A 22,389-nucleotide genomic window follows, 5' to 3' on the forward strand; every position below is an offset into this window, starting at 1 on the left:
AAATATAGACTGAACGGTCCGGTCACACATGAAATTCCCATATAAGCCGGAACTCAAATTTTTTTTCAAATGGGGGACCCCATGAAATTTCAGAAATCGAATTCGTATTTTTGATGCCAAACATCTTTAAAATGCATGAAACGTCGAGATTTTATGTTATCACGAAATTTTTTTTTTTAGAAATCGACTTTTTGGGACTGCCGATTTTGCACCTTTTTGCCTTTCTCAATAGAAAGGTATTGCAATTGCTCTGAAAACCGACTTTTTAACGGAGGCCCGGAGGGCCGAGTGACATATACCATTCGATTCAGTTCATCGAGTTCGGCAAATGTCTGTGTGTGTGTATGTATGTGTGTGTATGTGCGTCTGTGTGTGTGTACGCGAACACAATCTCACTCACTTTTCTCAGAGATGGATGAACCGATTTTTACAAACTTAGTCCCAAATGAAAGGTGCAACGTTCCAATAGGCTGCTATTGAATTTCTAATGGATCCGACTTCCGGTTCCGGAATTACAGGGTGATGAGTACGATCACGCAGAAAATGTTGATTTTAAGAAATTCTGCAATGAATGTATAATGGTGAAAATTTTTCCAAAATGTGACCACAACTGCTTCGATTTGTAGTACTAGGTCATTAACAGCCATTCAAAGTCTCTTTGGTCACATTGGCCACCATCATCGGTTCCGGAAGGCCCGGCGGAAGTATCCAAATTCAGACTAACAGTCACATCAGTTTCTCGGAGATGGCTAGACCGAATCAACCAAACTTAGTCTCAAATGAAAGATGTTGCGTCCCCGTAAATGGCTATTAAATTTTATCCCCAACCGACTTCCGGTTCCGGAGTTACGGGTTGTGGCGTGCGATCACATAACAAATTGTGATTCAAACCGATACTCCGATGGAAGCAAGAAAGGTAAAAATTTCGCTAAATGTCTCTCAAATAACTTAACTTTGCAGTTCTAGGTCACCGACGGCCAAACAAACTTTCGTTGACTACATTGACCACCATAGACGGTTCCGGAAGTGCCCGGGAAAAGCGGCCATCTTTCATAACTAGCAAACTCATATCAGTTTCTCGGAAATGGTTGGGCCGATTTTCACAAACTTAGTCCCAAATGATAGCTATATTATCCCCACAGATGTCTGTAAAATTTCGCACGGACCGCTTGTATGGTTCCGGAAATATAGACTGAACGGTCCGGTCACACATGAAATTCCCATATAAGCCGGAACTCTAATTTTTTTTTCAAAGGGGGGACCCCATGAAATTTCAAAAATCGAATTCGTATTTTTGATGCCAAACATCTTTAAAATGCATGAAACGTCGAGATTTTATGTTATCTCGAAAATTTTTTTTTTTATAAAAATCGACTTTTTGGGACTTTGCTGATTTCGCACCTTTTTGCCTTTCTCAATAGAAAGGTATTGCAATTGCTCTGAAAACCGACTTTTTAACGGAGGCCCGGAGGGCCGAGTGACATATACCATTCGATTCAGTTCGTCGAGTTCGGCAAATGTCTGTGTGTGTGTATGTATGTGTGTATGTATGTATGTGTGTGTGTATGTGTGTGTGTATGTGACCAAAAATGTCACTCATTTTTCTCAGAGATGGCTGAACCGATTTTGACAAACTTAGTCTCAAATGAAAGGTGCAACGTTCCCATAGGCTGCTATTGAATTTCTAATGGATCCGACTTCCGGTTCCGGAATTACAGGGTGATAAGTACGAACACGCAGAAAATGTCGATTTTAATAAATTCTGCAATGAATGTATAAAGGTGAAAATTTTTCCAAAATATGACCACAACTGCTTCGATTTGTAGTATTAGGTCACTAACATCCATTCAAAGTCTATTTGGCCACATTGGCCACCATCCTCGGTTCCGGAAGCCCCGGCGGAAGTATCTAAATTCAGAATAACAGTCACATCGGTTTCTCGGAGATGGCTAGACCGATTCGACTAAACTTGGCCTCAAATGAAAGGTATTGCGTCCCCGTAAATGGCTATTCAATTTCATCCCGATCCGACTTCCGGTTCCGGAGTTACAGGTTGTGGCGTGCGATCACATAGCAAATTGTGATTCAAACCGATACTCCGATGAAAGCAAAAAAGGTAAAAATTTCGCTAAAATGTCTCTCAAACAACTTAAATTTGCTGTTCTAGGTCACCGACGGCCAACCAAACTTTCGTTGACTACATTGACCACCATAGACGATTCCGGAAGTGCTCGGGAAAAGCGGCCATCTTTCAAAATTTACGAACTCACATCAGTTTCCCGGAAATGGTTGGACCGATTTTCACAAACTTAGTCCCAAATGATAGCTATATTGTCCCCACAGATGTATGTAAAATTTCGCACGGATCGCTTGTATGGTTCCGGAAATATAGACTAAATCGTCCGGTCACATATGAAATTCCCATATAAGCCGGAACTCAAAAATTTTTTTCAAAGGGGGGACCCCATGAAATTTCAGAAATCGAATTCGTATTTTTGATGCCAAACATCTTTAAAATGCATGAAACGTCGAGATTTTATGTTATTTCGAAAAAAATTTTTTTTATAAAAATCGACTTTTTGGGACTGCCGATTTTGCACCTTTTTGCCTTTCTCAATAGAAAGGTATTGCAATTGCTCTGAAAACCGACTTTTTAACGGAGGCCCGGAGGGCCGAGTGACATATACCATTCGATTCAGTTCGTCGAGTTCGGCAAATGTCTGTGTGTGTATGTATGTGTGTATGTATGTATGTGTGTGTATGTGTGTGTGTATGTGACCAAAAATGTCACTCATTTTTCTCAGAGATGGCTGAACCGATTTTGACAAACTTAGTCTCAAATGAAAGGTGCAACGTTCCCATAGGCTGCTATTGAATTTCTAATGGATCCGACTTCCGGTTCCGGAATTACAGGGTGATAAGTACGAACACGCAGAAAATGTCGATTTTAATAAATTCTGCAATGAATGTATAAAGGTGAAAATTTTTCCAAAATATGACCACAACTGCTTCGATTTGTAGTATTAGGTCACTAACATCCATTCAAAGTCTATTTGGCCACATTGGCCACTATCCTCGGTTCCGGAAGCCCCGGCGGAAGTAGGTTTTTCAGATCAATATTACCGTGGCTGTTTTTTCTTTTTCAAAATTTTAGAACTCGAATAATGATTTATTTTCCTGTATATAGTTGTCATGTGATGTATAATAATAAAATGTAATATATGCATTTAAAAGCTTTTAATGAATATAAACAACGCACACATTCTCGTGATTCATGATTGAGAAAGGCACAATTGCACCGCTAGGTGGATTAAAATAGGTTTTTCAGTTCAATATTACCATGGCTGTTTTTTCTTTTTCAAAATTTTAGAACTCGAATAATAATTTATTTTCCTGTGTATAGTTGTCATGTGATGAATAACAATAAAGTGTAATATATGCATTTAAAAGTTTTTAATGAATATAAACAACGCACACATTCTCGTGATTCATGATTGAGAAAGGCACAATTGCACCGCTAGGTGGATTAAAAAAGGTTTTTTTTAACATTTTTTTGCCTTCTTTTTGAAAAATTTCACCAAAAAATATTCACACAGAACAATTAATTCCCTAGAACAAGCTATCATATAGTTTTGCTGCACAAATGGCGATTTTCGAAAAATATATATTGAAAATAGTGCATTCAAGATCTCATACGCCCTTTTTAAATATTACCCTTGAATAAAAATTGTTTGTTTAATATTGAAAAATACTTAGTCTCCCATATACATGAAACGTAAAAGGTTTCATCAGAATCAAAGATGGTCACCAATTTTGACGCAATTGAATCAAACTTGATAGAATTGCTTTACAGCAGAAAAAATTTGTCACGTTACATAAGATAAACTGTGTTTTCTTAATAATTAATAAAACTTCAAAGTTTTCGCAATACAGTTTCAAAAAGTAGACTCAAAGTAGTAAGAAAAAATGCAGGTTATACATTGTATGCATGCTGTTGGTGTGGTCCACAAAACTTTTTTGAATTTTTGATCTGTCACGTTACAAGTTATTTGATTTCCATTACTTCACAACACACAAATAAGCAATAATTCATATTCATCAAAAATTTTGAAGCAATATCATCAAATTTAAATTAGACTACGACAGAAAAATGTGGGTGCAAGCAAAAAGTTGAAAATATGGATTTTGTTTACCTTTTTATCTCCTTACGGTCTTTTAGTCACTTTCAGGTCATGCAAGTAGCATCAACAAACTTTCAGAAATGACACACATGATTTTTTTTTCTGGGATCACCATTCATATTTTTTAATATTAGAGATTATTTACATACGGAAAACAAACAGTTTGACGCAAAATTTGATAAAAAATAATTTCGCCTGTGGTTGCCATTTTCGGAGCCTTAACCACATATAGGTGGTAAGTGTAATAAGTATGTGATAAATATTGAACGTAGCAAGCCATAGAATGATAGCTTTTATTGATGAGAAAGGCTAAATTGCACCACTAGGGCTTCTCATTTTTTTGTTACCGCCTTGGAATATTTTCGTAAATAATTTCAGGTGTTCTGATCATTTGGGCAAAAAGTACCCTTCCTATACGGGGTGCTTACCATTCGGCTAAACCAAGTATCCAACCACTGGTTACTGGTTATGGTAGAGTTTTCGATTTTCCTTTCCGTTTTTCAATATTTTAGAACTCGGATATTGATTTTAATTTTTGTTTGTAGTTGTCAATTATAATAACAATTTAATATGCAATTAAAAGTTTATACTTGAAATTATCAATTATGGAATTGTAGTACTCTTGATTGCGAAAGGCGTGTACCTAAGTGACTTAAAGCAGGTTTCTTTTGTAGACTTACTTACCATACTCCGCATCGCAGTAAGCCGTTTGTGCATGTTCCGGCTGACAACTGCACGCTTCTGCGGTACTCAACTGTAAAATTACTCCTAACGCCATCAGTAGCCCCAAGGTGATCACGTGGTACGGGTTCATATTTTTGTGTAACATGTTGTGAATCTAGGAGAGAGTATAAATAAGCACAAAAGATTTAATTCTTCATTTCATGAAAAAGGTACAAAATGATTGTATTGTCTCGACGGTAACAGGTTGTGTGTGAAGAGGATGAATAACTCACAACCGAACTACTCCACAGTGGCACGATGAGTGACAAAACCCCAAAAATCAAATCTTCTAATTCAGGTTCTAATTCTTGTAATTCTTTTGTAATTATTCATTCTATTTTTCTCTTAGTTTGAATAAAAATATCTCAAAATTTTAAGATAATTTGTTAAAAAATGGATTTTTAACATGTCGCTGAAGCAAGTGATGTCAAGGATTTCTGTTCAATTCAATTCATTCGAATTATGCTATATTTTTATAGCATAGTGCTTTCGCATAGGCCTGCTAAGCCAAGACAAGTTTCGGCTTCACTTGTGTCTCATCGGCATAAACAGAACTTCTGCTCGAACGGGACATCACGTTTGATCAGTCGTTTGATTGAAACACATAGTGTGTTTTAGTTTTAAGGGATTTGCGTCAAGCCGGCGCTAATCTATTCCGACAATGTGTTAGTGTCGGTTTCTGATGAGGCGAAGCCGAAACGCAACATAGTATGAAATAAGGATTTGTGCCCTCCTGTACAAAGACTGGTTTTTACCATCAAATTTTCACCCTAGTGAGAAATTTTGGTTTTTACCAAATTTTCCTCCTTAGGGTGAAATATAGCATAGTGCTTTCGCATAGGCCTGCTAAGCCAAGACAAGTTTCGGCTTCACTTGTGTCTCATCGGCATAAACAGAACTTCTGCTCGAACGGGACATCACGTTTGATCAGTCGTTTGATTGAAACACATAGTGCGTTTTAGTTTTAAGGGATTTGCGTCAAGCCGGCGCTAATCTATTCCGACAATGTGTTAGTGTCGGTTTCTGATGAGGCGAAGCCGAAACGCAACATAGTATGATCATTCGAATTGTTTGTACCTTCGAACTCCAAATGGCGATATCTCAAGAACTACGTGGCAGATTGAGGTAGTTTTGAGCTCTTCGTAAAGATGAATGAATATGCTAAACTATATATGTAAGGTTTTTGTGTATAAATGAAAAACGTTTGCTCTGAATCAAGAAAAAGCAATTGAGAAATTGAATGTCATATCAGTAATTTATCATTATACATCTTACATTTTTTGAGATGGTCTCCCATGGGTCACTTATCATGAATTTTATTCAAAATTTAGTGTAGTTTCAAGATATATAGGACGCATCTTGGGCATTTTTGCGCCGAAGTATTCATATCTATGTTTTTGAAAATACCCATATGGAGACGCCGAGTAGCTCATAAATCTTCTTACAAATGAATTGCCCATTTCAGTGGCGGATCCAGAGGGGAAGGTCGCGGGAGTCCGGACCCCCCCCAAAAATTTTTACTTCCAGATCCAATTACCAAAACCTATTTAAATTAAATGAGGGTATTACATATTACGTATTGTACAAAGAACATTAAAAAGTTGAAATTTTGGACCCCCTCCGAAATTTTTTTCTGGATCCGCTCCTGGCCTAAACAATATCGTATTACTAAAAATAGTGATTTTTACTACTTTTGTCAACTATTGCTGCTATCCGATGTGATAGGCTACTATTATTAACGTGTATATTAACCCTTTAACGACCAACGCCTTCAAATGGGTTAACATAAAAATAGTCGAAAAAAGAATTTTGGAGTTTCAAAACTGAGAGCAGAAATGGATTCAGCGATCCAAAATCAATTAAAACGCCAATTTTTAATCATATAAACGAATTTTTATAATTTTATCACAACTTTGTATGGAGAGGTGCCACTGTGCACCCCCAGCCTATCTTGATGTGCCTACCTCGTTAAGGTGATAGGGATGAGAGAGGGGTGGGTCTGAAGAGGGTGAATGAGGTGGTCGTTTGAAGGGAATCTATTGGAGAGCTTTGATGGGAGGAACATGAGAGGGGGGAGTGTTTAGGAAAGGTTGTCGTGTAATGAGAGGGGGAGGGGGTAACCCCTCTCCGCACACCCCTAGTAACGCCCCTATATTAGTCAAAAAAAATTGGCCGGGATTATGTTGGTCATGTTCATGTTGTTCATGTTCTTGGTAAAAATAAGAGTTTTTCACTCTCAGCAAAAAACAACCAACGCATACTATTAGTTTGAAATTAATACTTTTATTTTGATTACTGTTCTTCATCAGCTTAAAAGGAAAACTTTTATATTGATTATTATTATTGATTAATGTAAAAGTTTTACTTTCAACCTGATAGTAGGCGTTGGTTGTTTTTTGCTAAGCACTCTTACTTTAACAAATTTGTTTTCTGTGTGTAAAAGTCAATGTTTGTATGTATGTGGTTTATGGGCTCCCAAACGGCTTAACCAATTGTCGTAAACATTTATACGTAGTAGACATTTGCTATGGAGCGTGTTTGTGTGCTATTGGTTGGGGATTATCTGCCCGCCAGATGGGGCTTCGGAACAAATTGTGTTTTACTCCTATTTCGTTGAAAGTCGCAGCAACGCGCGACGGGTATACTGATTTCTCATAAAAATGAAAAAATCCAATAAAATCAATCCTTGCCAAAAAAATTTTTCGAGTTTATATCAAATCTCGACGTTTCATACATTTTAAAGATATTTGGCATCAAAAATACAAATTCGTTTTTAAAATTTTCCTTTACTTTCCCTTTTGAGCATTTTTCAGTTTCTGTGTATAACGAATCAAGAACCGTCGTAGGTTGCCAATGTGGTCAAAGCGACTTTGATTGGTCATTATTGATCTAGACTGGTAAATCCAAGTAATTTTGCATCCATTTTAATAGGTTTTGCATCATTTAGATATCATGGTGGTACCAGTTAATATAGGAATTTGCTGTGTGGCCACTCTTCAACCCGTAATTCCGGAACCGTAATTTCCAATCGATAAAAATTCAGTAGCAGCCGATGGGAAGGTTGTACCTTTCATTTGAGACTAAGTTTGTGCACATCGGTCCAGCCATCCCTGAGAAACAGAAGTGACCATTTTATCCACATGCGCACATTCACACACATTCATACAGGGGAATGGGAACAGGTGCAGGTAGGACAGGAGTCTAGTCTAGAAACTTAACACTTTTTCTCAAAATTTTGGACATGGCCAGGAAGGCATTTGTGCAAATGGCACTTGTTGTGTATGTATCGCTGTAGAACATCGTAGCAACTTGACGCACTACTTTGTTTATTACATAATATATAGATAATTATATGTGCATCAATTAATATCAATAGTTTTGCTAAATCCTTGTGATACATTCCCATAGTAAAACTCAGATGAAAACGAAAAAATATGCGCGATTGGGCAAAGCGAAATATCGAATAGAACGATATGGTTGTCATACACAAGTTGTAAATTACCTATGTGAAACATGAGTGGTTTATATGTTGTTCAATATGTTCTTATTAGGAATTGCATGAAATATTTCTGATTAGCAGATAGTTTTGTTTATCTCTTTAGACGTTTCTCAGTGGGACTTGTTCCAGCTCGGCGTCCAGTAAAGTTGTCGTTTCGGCCCAACATCAAATGAATAAGACCAACGAACTACATTCGTAGAACAGATGTTTCTGTTTGCGTAATCCAGCAACAATCACGGGGAAAACAGTAGAGCAAAACAAATGGGTTATCAAACCCCTCTGTAAAACTTCAAACAACCGTCTCGTGAAAAGCCTAATTGCAATATTGCTGTAGACCGTCGTAGACACTTTTAAAAGCGATGCACTATATTATTTTATTCATTACTTCAAAGTACATACAGAATTAGGAGTATATATATATATATATATATATATATATATATATATATATATATATATATATATATATATATATATATATATATATATATATATATATATATATATATATATATATATATATATATATATATATATATATATATATATATATATATATATATATATATATATATATATATATATATATATATATATATATATATATATATATATATATATATATATATATATATATATATATATATATATATATATATATATATATATATATATATATATATGTATATATGCATATATATACATATATATCTCAAGGTATCGAAAGTCTCTCTAGTAAAAATCTTTGGCCCGCACCCAGAAAAATATGGCCTGCTTGTTACCACAAACCGCACTGGGTGCACAGTGCTCTGAAAATCTAGCGAAATCGTCTTAGGGCACCAGCGGGTCTGTAAAGAATATTAAAAATTAATTTCTATTCCATAATTTTCAGTTCAGCAATTCGAGAGATCGTGCTCACCGCAAGCCATGAAAAATAGACTACGTTGTGAAGCGATGGTCACTATTTATTAAAAAATCATGGTTAAATAAAAAATAAAACTATTAAAAAATTTCAAATAGTTTATAATTTTCACAAACTTATATATATATATATATATATATATATATATATATATATATATATATATATATATATATATATATATATATATATATATATATATATATATATATATATATATATATATACATATATATATATATATATATATATATATATATATATATATATATATATATATATATATATATATATATATATATATATATATATATATATATATATATATATATATATATATATATATATATATATATATATATATATATATATATATATATATATATATATATATATATACATATATATCTCAAGGTAGGTATCGAAAGTCTCTCTAGTAAAAAATCTTTGGCCCGCACGCAGAAAAATATGGCCTGCTTGTTACCACAAACCGTTCAGTTGCACTTCAAATTAGTAAACTGTAAAGTTTGCCTTCTTTTTATTTCAGTCTCGTTTATTCTGCTGTGATTTTTATGTATGTAAGCCCGAAAACGTCAAATGTATAAAATGTACAGCAGAATAATTGAGAGGCAATCAGAAAAATGATGTGATATCTGCTATGAAACAAATTTCTATGTGGCATACTATTATAATTTCATTAGTTTTCACATGATATCTATGCGTGCTGGATAATTTTTGTGTGCTACTACAAGTTGCAAAAACCTATTTAAATCCACCTAGCGGTGCAATTGTGCCTTTCTCAATCATGAATCACGAGAATGTGTGCGTTGTTTTTATTCATTAAAAGCTTTTAAATGCATATATTACATTTTATTATTAGACATCACATGACAACTATATACAGGAAAATAAATCATTCAATTCGAGTTCTAAAACTTTGTAAAAGATAAAACATCCACGGTAATGTTAAACTGAAAAAAGGAGCAAAATCGGCAGTCCCAAAAAGTTGATTTTTATAAAAAAAAAATTTTCGAGATAACATAAAATCTCGACGTTTCATGCATTTTAAAGATGTTTGGCATCAAAAATACGAATTCGATTTCTGAAATTTCATGAGGTCCCCCCTTTGAAAAAAAAATTGAGTTCCGGCTTATATGGGAATTTCATATGTGACCAGACGATTTAGTCTATATTTCCGGACCCATATAAGCGATCCGTATGAAATTTTATATACATCTATGGGGATGTTATAGCTATCATTTGGGATTAAGTTTGTGAAAATCGGCCCACCCATTTCCGGGAAACTGATGTGAGTTCGTAAATTTTGAAAGATGGCCGCTTTTCCCGGGCACTTCCGGAACCGTCTATGGTGGTCAATATAGTCAACGAAAGTTTGGTTGGCCGTCGGTGACCTAGAACAGCAAATTTAAATTGTTTGAGAGACATTTTAGCGAAACTTTTACCTTTTTTGCTTAAATCGGAGTATCGGTTTGAATCACAATTTGCTATGTGATCGCACGCCACAACCTGTAACTCCGGAACCGGAAGTCGGATCGGGATGAAATTAAATAGCCATTTACGGGGACGCAATACCTTTCATTTGAGGCCAAGTTTAGTCGAATCGGTCTAGCCATCTCCGAGAAACCGATGTGACTGTTAGTCTGAATTTAGATACTTCCGCCGGGGCTTCCGGAACCGATGATGGTGGCCAATGTGGCCAAATAGACTTTGAATAGATGTTAGTGACCTAGTACTACAAATCGAAGCAGTTGTGGTCATATTTTGGAAAAATTTTCACCTTTATACATTCATTGCAGAATTTCTTAAAATCGACATTTTCTGCGTGTTCGTACTCATCACCCTGTAATTCCGGAACCGGAAGCTGGATCCATTAGAAATTCAATAGCAGCCTATGGGAACGTTGCACCTTTCATTTGAGACTAAGTTTGTCAAAATCGGTTCAGCCATCTCTGAGAAAAATGAGTGACATTTTTGGTCACATACACACACACATACGCACATACACACATACATACATACATACACACATATACACACACAGACATTTGCCGAACTCGACGAACTGAATCGAATGGTATATGTCACTCGGCCCTCCGGGCCTCCGTTAAAAAGTCGGTTTTCAGAGCAATTGCAATACCTTTCTATTGAGAAAGGCAAAAAGTTGCGAAATCGGCAAAGTCCCAAAAAGGCGATTTCTAAAAAAAAAAAATTCGTGATAACATAAAATCTCGACGTTTCATGCATTTTAAAGATGTTTGGCATCAAAAATACGAATTCGATTTCTGAAATTTCATGGGGTCCCCCCTTTGAAAAAAATTTTGAGTTCCGGCTTATATGGGAATTTCATGTGTGACCGGACCGTTCAGTCTATATTTCCGGAACCATACAAGCGGTCCGTGCGAAATTTTACAGACATCTGTGGGGATAATATAGCTATCATTTGGGACTAAGTTTGTGAAAATCGGCCCAACCATTTCCGAGAAACTGATATGAGTTTGCTAGTTATGAAAGATGGCCGCTTTTCCCGGGCACTTCCGGAACCGTCTATGGTGGTCAATGTAGTCAACGAAAGTTTGTTTGGCCGTCGGTGACCTAGAACTGCAAAGTTAAGTTATTTGAGAGACATTTTAGCGAAATTTTTACCTTTTTTGCTTCTATCGGGGTATCGGTTTGAATCACAATTTGCTATGTGATCGCACGCCACAACCCGTAACTCCGGAACCGGAAGTCGGTTGGGGATAAAATTTAATAGCCATTTACGGGGACGCAACATCTTTCATTTGAGACTAAGTTTGGTTGATTCGGTCTAGCCACCTCCGAGAAACCGATGTGACTGTTAGTCTGAATTTGGATACTTCCGCCGGGGTTTCCGGAACCGATGATGGTGGCCAATGTGACCAAAGAGACTTTGAATGGCTGTTAATGACCTAGTACTACAAATCGAAGCAGTTGTGGTCATATTTTGGAAAAATTTTCACCATTATACATTCATTGCAGAATTTCTTAAAATCGACATTTTCTGCGTGATCGTACTCATCACCCTGTAATTCCGGAACCGGAAGTCGGATCCATTAGAAATTCAATAGCAGCCTATGGGAACGTTGCACCTTTCATTTGGGACTAAGTTTGTAAAAATCGGTTCATCCATCTCTGAGAAAAGTGAGTGAGATTGTGTTCGCGTACACACACAGACGCACATACACACACATACATACACACACACATACATACACACACAGACATTTGCCGAACTCAACGAACTGAATCGAATGGTATATGTCACTCGGCCCTCCGGGCCTCCGTTAAAAAGTCGGTTTTCAGAGCAATTGCAATACCTTTCTATTGAGAAAGGCAAAACGTTTTTAATCCACCTAACAGTGTGATGAGACATTTCTTATAACTCTTATCACTCTTCGGATATTATATCGTTTGAGAACATTTAGCTCAAATCAGCATAGGACAACATCAGTGCTGGAAATCTCAAACCAAATCAATGGGAAAGCGAAAAAATGGCCCATAAAATAGACATTCCAACGAATTATTGTTAATGCTCTGTTAATAAAATATCTATATTGTGGTGAGAAAACTGAATTTTCCTAAAGGGGTTATATATTGTACTGAGCCAAAAAAATCGAATTTTTTTTTAATCGATTTGAAGTTTATACTTTACTCAAATTTCCGACTGAGTACTAAGAAATTACCGCTTTTTCTTGAAAAGGGCGATACTAGCAGTAATATCATTCAAAGAAAATCAACAGTGAATATTTCCAGACTGGTTTTATTTCCTATTTAAGAACTATTGTGTTTTTTAATGTAGAATACATTTAAGCTTTCAATATAGGGGTCCCGTTTCAAAATATCGGCTGCGGCGCCGCGTCAGATTTTGAACGTTAATAACTTTTATCATACTTAACAGAATGATTTGATTTTTATGCCAATTTGTTGAAAATATGTTCCTCTATGCTGTATTAAAATTTGAAGTATGTATAACATGCACTAATAACAAAAAAATGTGTTTTGAAAAATCTTTCGAAAACGACTCGGAAAAGTGAAAATTTTCAGCCGCACAGAGCCGTCACTTTGGTAGACCAACCGAACAATAAAATAATGAAAAGTTTATATATAGGTCCACTACATGTTTGTTCCTATGATTATTCGCATTGGGTTGCTTGACGAGAGCAGTTGGTGGGGGAAAGACGGCATATTCCTTTGGTTAGGCCATTAGAAGCCGGACGGAAAGGAAAGGCTCATGCACGGCACGAGAACGAGCGAGAAAGCGATAGTAGTGCATATTAGCGCGATTATAAAAATATCTGTCGGTCGGTTTTTCTCATCATTCGTGTTCGTTCAAGTTCAAGCACTAGCAAGCAGCCAGTCCACCGAAGGAAAGCAGTTGGCAATGACGACGGTCGGAAAAAGTGCCCCAGCTACTGGTCACTCATCGCAACCCGATCAGGAACTGTCGCCCTGCAAGAATTTCGCCCCAACTAAAGGGCAACAGAGAAACTAATCTGTGTTCTAATAAGAGTTAAACTGGCTCACCGTGTCCGCGGGGAGTACGTCTGAATTATGCTCCCGCAATAAAACAATAAACAGTTCTTTACAGGACCAATTAATTGTGTTCTAATAAGAGTTAAACTGAAATTTACATGTTATGGTGTATAACAAATAATTTTCAGAAAGCTATATAAGAAATACGATGTGTGGAAAGAAAGAGAATTTAAATTATCCTCTCTCGCTCGTTTTCGTGCACTGCTTTTCCATTCCTTTCTGCTGCTAATACCATCATAACAAACGAATGTGGGTGTTCCCCCACCATCCCATGGCCAGTATCAGCGCTAACAAATAAGACAAAAGAATTTAAATTCGTGAAAATCTTTTCCTTCTTTCTTTTCAAATCTGCAACAAACATTCTTTGAAAATATTGTTGGAATGTTGTTATTGAAAAACTGAACATGCAAGTTTGCTAGCACTGACCACTAGATTGAAGGCGATGGAAAGACAGAATATTCGTTTTGGTTATGCTAGTGTTGGTAGCCGAACGGAAAGGAAAGGCACAGGAATGGCACGAAAACGAGCGAGAGAGCGATAGCAGTGCTTTCTCGTGTGTTCATATATGAATGTTTTTCTCATCATTCGTATTCGTTCAAGCACTAGCAAGCAGCCAGTCCACCGAAGGAAAGCAGTTGGCAATGACGACGGTCGGAAAAAGTGCCTCAGCTACTGGTGACTCATCGCAACCCGATCAGGAACTGTTGCCCTGCAAGAATTTCGCCCCAACTAAAGGGCAACAGAGAAACTAATCTGTGTTCTAATAAGAGTTAAACTGGCTCACCGCGTCCGCGGGGAGTGCGTCTGAATTATGCTCCCGCAATAAAACAATAAACGGTTCCTTACAGGACCAATTAATTGTGTTCTAATAAGTGTTAAACTGAAATTTCCATTTTATGGTGTATAACAAATAATTTTCAGAAAGCTATATAAGAAATACGATGTGTGGAAAGAAAGAGAATTTAAATTATCCTCTCTCGCTCGTTTTCGTGCACTGCTTTTCCATTCCTTTCTGCTGCTAATACCATCATAACAAACGAATGTGGGTGTTCCCCCACCATCCCATGGCCAGTATCAGCGCTAACAAATAAGACAAAAGAATTTAAATTCGTGAAAATCTTTTCCTTCTTTCTTTTCAAATCTGCAACAAACATTCTTTGAAAATATTGTTGAAATGTTGTTATTGAAAAACTGAACATGCAAGTTTGCTAGCACTGACCACTAGATTGAAGGCGATGGAAAGACAGAATATTCGTTTTGGTTATGCTAGGGTTGGTAGCCGAACGGAAAGGAAAGGCACAGGAAGCGATAGTAGTGCTTTCTCGTGTTTTCATATATGAATATTGGTCGGTCGGTTTTTCTCATCATTCGTATTCGTTCAAGCACTAGCAAGCAGCCAGTCCACCAGAGGAAAGCAGTTGGTAATGATGACGGTCCGCAAAAGTGCCCCAGCTACTGGTGGCCCATCGCAACCAACTACCGATCAGGAACTGTCGCCATGCCAGTATTTCGCCCCAAATAAAGGGCAACGGAGAAACTAATCCGCTGGCTAACATTCCAGCGTCTGGTTCGTAAGGTAGTGTATTACTTCAAAGTCGAGCTACGCTTACAAAGCTCAGCCGTAATGAAGCCAGTGATGCCTACTTGGTCGGTTTGTTTGAGGATACAAAATAGTGCGCCAAGTACGTAACTTTCTCGCAAAAGAAATCAAACTGGCTCACAGTGTCTGCTTGGAGTGGGCGTAAATTACAATAAAAGCAACGGTTCTTTTCAGGACCAATCAATTGTGTTCTAGTGAGAGTTAAACTGAGACTTTCATTTTAAGGTGTGTAACAAATTTTCAACAATCAACATAATACGTTGTGTGGAAAGTAGTAGCTTGCACACGGAACAAAAATTTAAATTATCCTCTCGCTCGTTTCGTGCACTGCTTTTCCATTCCTTTCTACTGTTACTATCAGTATTACCAAAACGAATGTGTTGTTGCATGTGTTTAAGAGAAATGTTGAAGTCGCATGCTTCTATTCGAGCTTTTTGGCAGGGGAAAATGTACTTTTGCATATAAAATATTTAAAATAATCCATAAAGAATTGTAAAACGATCCATAAAAAAGTTGTCAATGTTCCATAAAACAAAACTGAAAATCCATAAAACTGTGAGAATGATCCATAAAAAAGGGTGATTTGATCCATAGATTTGGTAAAATTGAACCATAAAATGGTCTCAAAAGAGCACTAAAATAGTAATAAAAGAGCAATTAAAATGAACCAATGCCCCATAAAAATATTGGAAATGTTCCATAAAATGATACATTTTGCGCCATAAATTAACTGACATTGATCCATAGAATATTAACAATGTACATTAAAACACGTCGATATGTTCCATAATATCGACAAAAATGTTCCACGGTATTACAAAATGGAGCAATAAAATGTCAGAAAAAGTTCCATAAATTTGATGAAAATGTTTGCTAAATAATTTTTATTGGTCCATAGAAGATGTAAAAATGAACATTAGAAATGATTCATATATCGAACGAAATTATGATTCATGGATATTTACAAAACGATCCATAAGAAAAGAAAATATAAAACGACCCATTAATATGTGCTTATGCATTAGAAAAAATAAATTTAATGAATTCATGCGAAATTTTATGGTAAACTTAAAAAATAAGTTGTGCTTAATAATTCTCATAACAGTGACAGTGTTTTAACAAGTGAGCTTATACTGGGAGCTAGTGTGATGCGGCTTGGCCGCATATCCGAGGCGAAGGATCCGAAGCGGCGCAAAGCCGCTGAGGATCCGTTGGACAAGGCATTGATTAACCCGTAGCTGGAATTGCAGGCAAACCTGTGGTTCTCTCGTTTGCCCGGTTTACTTAAACATAGGGGCTATAGCTAGTTAAAAGCCGACTGAGCGGCAGCGAAGTCGGACAGTGCACAAGAAAGCGATGTGGCGTAGCCACATTAGTCAGTGTTCGTGTATAAAGTGTCCGTTTTCGCTTCAGATAGTTATTCAGATAGTATTTGCGACTCATGCCAGCCTGTATAGGTGGTCTAATAACACTCAGCGCTCTAATATCATAAATACCCTAACGTTTAAAGAGTTGCCATAATGATTTCAGGTTAGCTAAGGTCAGTTAGCTGACTAGTTGGGTACGGAAGCTGAAGTTTAACTATAATGTATGCATTGTTTGTTGTAGTTTGACATTACAACCAAATGTAATAAACTTTATTATTAGTTCGAATAGCAAAAATTTCGCATGAATTCATTAAATTTAATTTTTCTGGTGCATAAGCACATATTAATGGATCGTTTAACATTTTATTTTCTTATGGATCGTTTTATAAATATCCATGAACCATAATTTAACGTTCGATATATGAATCATTTCTAATGTTCATTTTTACATCTTCTATGGACCAATAAAAATTATTTAGCAAACATTTTCATCAAATTTATGGAACTTTTTCTGACATTTTATTGCTCCATTTTGTAATACCGTGGAACACTTTTGTCGATATTATGGAACATATCGACGTGTTTTAATGTACATTGTTAATATTCTATGGATCAATGTCAGTTAATTTATGGCGCAAAATGTATCATTTTATGGAACATTTCCAATATTTTTATGGGGCATTGGTTCATTTTAATTGCTCTTTTATTACTATTTTAGTGCTCTTTTGCGATTATTTTATGGTTCAATTTTACATAATCTATGGATCAAATCACCCTTTTTTATGGATCATTCACACTTTTTAATGGATTTTCAGTTTTGTTTTATGGAACATGGACAACTTTTTTATGGATCGTTTTTCAATTTTTTATGGATCATTTTTGTTGTTTTGGCGGCGCAAACTTAGGGCTGCCTTTTTGGCAGCCTCTGTGAACTAACTGCATTAAATGATTTTTTTGTGCAGCTCCGTGCTAGTAGCAAACAACATGGCCCTACCAGTGTCTGATTCGTGAGATTGTGCAGGATTTCAAAGTCGAGCTAAGCTTATAAAGTTCAGTCGTAATGGTACCCGAAGAAGCCAGTCTTGTCGTTTTGTTCGAGGCTACAAAACAGTTCGCCAGGCACGTAACTATCATGCCAAATATATCCAACGATCCAGCGCATCACCATCAACACCAACGCCGATACCAAAGGTTCTTTTCAGAACAACCATTATTACCATAGAGAATTATTTGAAAATTTCCCATTCAAACGTGATTCTGTTTAATATAATTAGATTTAAATTAACATCTCGAATTGAAATCACGACGCTCCGGTTATGTGACAGACATTACCCACCCATCTTTTTTTTATTGTGACCACGACTAACGGTTTAATACAGACACCCCATTTCAATATTTCTGAAGGAACAGAAGGTCGAGTTTGGAAAGTTTGTAACTTTCATTGTACTTAACCAAATTACACAATGTTCGCACTAATGATTCAGAAATATGACCAGGAATCTTCTATTAGATTTGTAAGTATGTACAATTTACATGAATAAAGAAAAATTGATTTTCAGGAATCAATTATTATCTGTTCTTCCATTGGCCAGTACTACGCGACTTCCTCATGCTAACAATTAATTTCATCGTTAGCCATCTCCCTCACCAAGGCCAACAACGCCAACAAAACCGGTCCTTTTCAGGACCACCGTCATTTTTGTAAAGAATAATTTGAAATATTCCTCGCCCAAATCACCTTTTGTCCGAAAATTCCGATGAGTATCAACATATTTGAAGAACGTGTTCCTTATGTATTCTACATCTCTCCGGTTATGTCGTAGACATTACCCACCCATCTTTTTTATTGCTCCATTTTGTAATACCGTGGAGCACTTTTGTCGATATTATGGAACATATCGACGTGTTTTAATGTACATTGTTTATATTCTATGGATCAATGTCAGTTAATTTATGGCGCAAAATGTATCATTTTATGGAACATTTCCAATATTTTTATGGGGCATTGGTTCATTTTAATTGCTCTTTTATTACTATTTTAGTGCTCTTTTGCGATTATTTTATGGTTCAATTTTACATAATCTATGGATCAAATCACCCTTTTTTATGGATCATTCACACTTTTTAATGGATTTTCAGTTTTGTTTTATGGAACATGGACAACTTTTTTATGGATCGTTTTTCAATTTTTTATGGATCATTTTTGTTGTTTTAGCGGCGCAAACTTAGGGCTGCCTTTTTGGCAGCCTCTGTGAACTAACTGCATTAAATGATTTTTTTGTGCAGCTCCGTGCTAGTAGCAAACAACATGGCCCTACCAGTGTCTGATTCGTGAGATTGTGCAGGATTTCAAAGTCGAGCTAAGCTTATAAAGTTCAGTCGTAATGGTACCCGAAGAAGCCAGTCTTGTCGTTTTGTTCGAGGCTACAAAACAGTTCGCCAGGCACGTAACTATCATGCCAAATATATCCAACGATCCAGCGCATCACCATCAACACCAACGCCGATACCAAAGGTTCTTTTCAGAACCACCATTATTACCATAGAGAATTATTTGAAAATTTCCCATTCAAACGTGATTCTGTTGAATATAATTAGATTTAAATTAACATCTCGAATTGAAATCACGACGCTCCGGTTATGTGACAGACATTACCCACCCATCTTTTTTTTATTGTGACCACGACTAACGGTTTAATACAGACACCCCATTTCAATATTTCTGAAGGAACAGAAGGTCGAGTTTGGAAAGTTTGTAACTTTCATTGTACTTAACCAAATTACACAATGTTCGCACTAATGATTCAGAAATATGACCAGGAATCTTCTATAAGATTTGTAAGTATGTATAATTTACATGAATAAAGAAAAATTGATTTTCAGGAATCAATTATTATCTGTTCTGCCATTGGCCAGTACTATGCGACTTCCTCATGCTAACAATTCATTTCATCGTTAGCCATCTCCCTCACCAAGGCCAACAACGCCAACAAAACCGGTCCTTTTCAGGACCACCGTCATTTTTGTAAAGAATAATTTGAAATATTCCTCGCCCAAATCACCTTTTGTCCGAAAATTCCGATGAGTATCAACATATTTGAAGAACGTGTTCCTTATGTATTCTACATCTCTCCGGTTATGTCGCAGACATTACCCACCCATCTTTTTTTTACATCCTAGATTGCATGATTCAGTGATCGAAACCCAAAACTTCATAAAGTATTTGAAATTATTAAATTAAAATTTGTTTTTGTTATTCAAATTGACAAAATGATAGCATCGCCCCTTTGGCGATTGTTTACTTATTCGGTCCCACCTATCAGCATTGAAGTATCGCTCTTACGATTTTTTACAATAACTAACGTTTTACACCACCGATTTCGTCCGGGTTTTTTTTCAATAGCGATCATTTTTACTATTTACAGCTGGTATCAGCTTGATAATCCTTAAAAAATACGAAAAAAACAGTTTCGCCTCTAAACTGCTAGCAAAAAAAAGTATCGCCCTGTTTGTTTGCATGGAGCGTGGAGGGCGAAACTTTAAATAAACAAACAAAAATACAGTTTCGCCCGTTGTATTGTTTGCTGTAGTTTAAGAAAGCAATATCGTAGAATCAAAATTTCTAGGTTAATTTGTTGCGTTTCAAAGCCCCCATTCGCATGTATGAAAAAAGCCCTATGTTTACATTTGTAAGTATCGCCCTTTTCACAAAAAAGCGTTGAAATGAAATCGCAGCTCCTGATATCACGCTATCTCTGAAGTGCATGCGTGCATAGTTTCAAATTTTACTTCGACATCGACTTTTTCTAAAGGTGACTTCCTAGTAGTATCCTTGATTTGAATTATTATCGCTAATCCTAATGCCAAAGAACAAATAAAAACCTCACGAAAACGAACCGTTTGGGAAAATCATCATCATTACTGGAATTTTCATTTTCACGAAACTTTTCGATAACCTTCCGTCACTTGCGTTAACGCACTGGGTGCACAGTGCTCTGAAAATCTAGCGAAATCGTCTTAGGGCACCAGCGGGTCTGTAAAGAATACTAAAAATTAATTTCTATTCCATAATTTTCAGTTCAGCAATTCGAGAGATCGTGCTCACCGCAAGCCATGAAAAATAAACTACGTTGTGAAGCGATGGTCACTATTTATTAAAAAATCATGGTTAAATAAAAAATAAAACTATTAAAAAATTTCAAATAGTTTATAATTTTCACAAACTTATTAGGAAAAATTGTTTAATAAGCTTTCGTAATATTGTGTAGGAAAAAAGCTGAAAATTTCAGTATTTTCTCTATCTGCAACATGTAAACCCTTAAGTATACCAATTAATTGGTATACGAATTGGAATAGGTTCGCCAAATTTTGGAAGAAGTCTATAAAATAACTTCTTGAAAACTACCTAAAAATTGTTGTAGTTCGATGCAATAAAAAAATCTCCAAAAATGAAATGTACCTATTAATGTGAAACACAGCGAATAATACATACAATAAAGACCCATTTTTATCAGTCTCATGGTGTATTTTAGGTTGACAAAATGGGGACATTGACTAAATCGGGCAATTTTTTTTTCTTTTTTATAAACTGAAGCTGTTAAAATATTCTTCTTGTCCCTTGCTGTAGTCTGATAACTATTTCTGATTATGATGAATTTTTCATTTTTGCATATTTCCATCTTCATGATAAGGAAAACATGCTCAAGAAAAGATTTACTCGAATTCAGTCTTGTTCGTCTGCTAGAGCCCATCAAACATATGTTCATATTTGGGTGATGAAATCGGGGTTTCAATGTGTTATAATAGATATTCAGCATTCGAAGAAGTTTCTTTTGAACGAGTGTAGAACGACTTTGTTTCTACTTACTTGAAATCAGCGGCGTAGCCAGAAATTCGGTTTGGTGAAAATCGATCATACTGTCCAAACGGCATAATTCCGAAACCGTAATTTTTGAAGTTTTAAAATTATGCAGAATTAATTTTTCAGAAAACAGTAACAGAGTTCGTGTCTTTAGCGAATTTGTTGAGACTTTATTGTAGTCATGAATATTAACCTGAGAAAATTCACCATAAATACTTCTTGGACGATATACCGTCAAAATTATTTTATCAAATGATGCGCTGTTTAACGTTTGTAAAACTCATGGAAGATATTAAACTTCCGAAATTGGCGGTTTCAAAATGATGCTATCTTGACCTTGAATTACTGTTTTAAAACATTTGACCTATACATATAATTGGTCATACAACAAAAATCAAATGCTCATCAAAGTCGATCAGAACCTGCTAGAATCTAATGGAAATCGTCTTTTTTCATAAATTTCTCTCTACATTCGGAAAGTGTTATCCTCGTTTTTAATCATAATACGTTTTCGTCTCAACTCGACGCATTCCCAAAAAAACCTGTCTTAATCCACTTAGCGGTGCAATTGTGCTTGTCTCATTTGTCCAGACTACGATTCCATGGCTGGTTATGTTCAATACAATGGTGGAAATGAATATTACATGTTCAGTACAATTTGCAC

General features: G+C 36.0%; 2 protein-coding genes across 4 annotated transcripts in view; one reads left to right on the plus strand and one right to left on the minus strand.

The window, feature by feature from the left end:
- The window catches only part of LOC131693967 (synapsin), a 966,657-nt gene that overhangs the window by 458,450 nt on the left and 485,818 nt on the right, over nt 1-22,389 (plus strand). The gene's annotated exons all lie outside the window — the stretch shown is intronic.
- LOC131693996 (tissue inhibitor of metalloproteinase) overlaps nt 1-22,389 on the minus strand; it is a 196,364-nt gene that overhangs the window by 70,072 nt on the left and 103,903 nt on the right. For 2 of the 3 annotated variants that reach the window (XM_058982335.1, XM_058982326.1), the window contains exon 2: nt 4,866-5,019. In XM_058982335.1, the coding sequence (XP_058838318.1) occupies nt 4,866-5,019 (154 nt within the window). Of the gene's footprint in view, nt 1-4,861; nt 5,020-22,389 lie in introns of those variants that run through there. The other variant, XM_058982345.1, reaches the window with a different exon arrangement.

Source organism: Topomyia yanbarensis, chromosome 1 (assembly GCF_030247195.1).
Source record: "Topomyia yanbarensis strain Yona2022 chromosome 1, ASM3024719v1, whole genome shotgun sequence".
NCBI classification, from domain to species: Eukaryota; Metazoa; Arthropoda; class Insecta; order Diptera; family Culicidae; genus Topomyia; species Topomyia yanbarensis.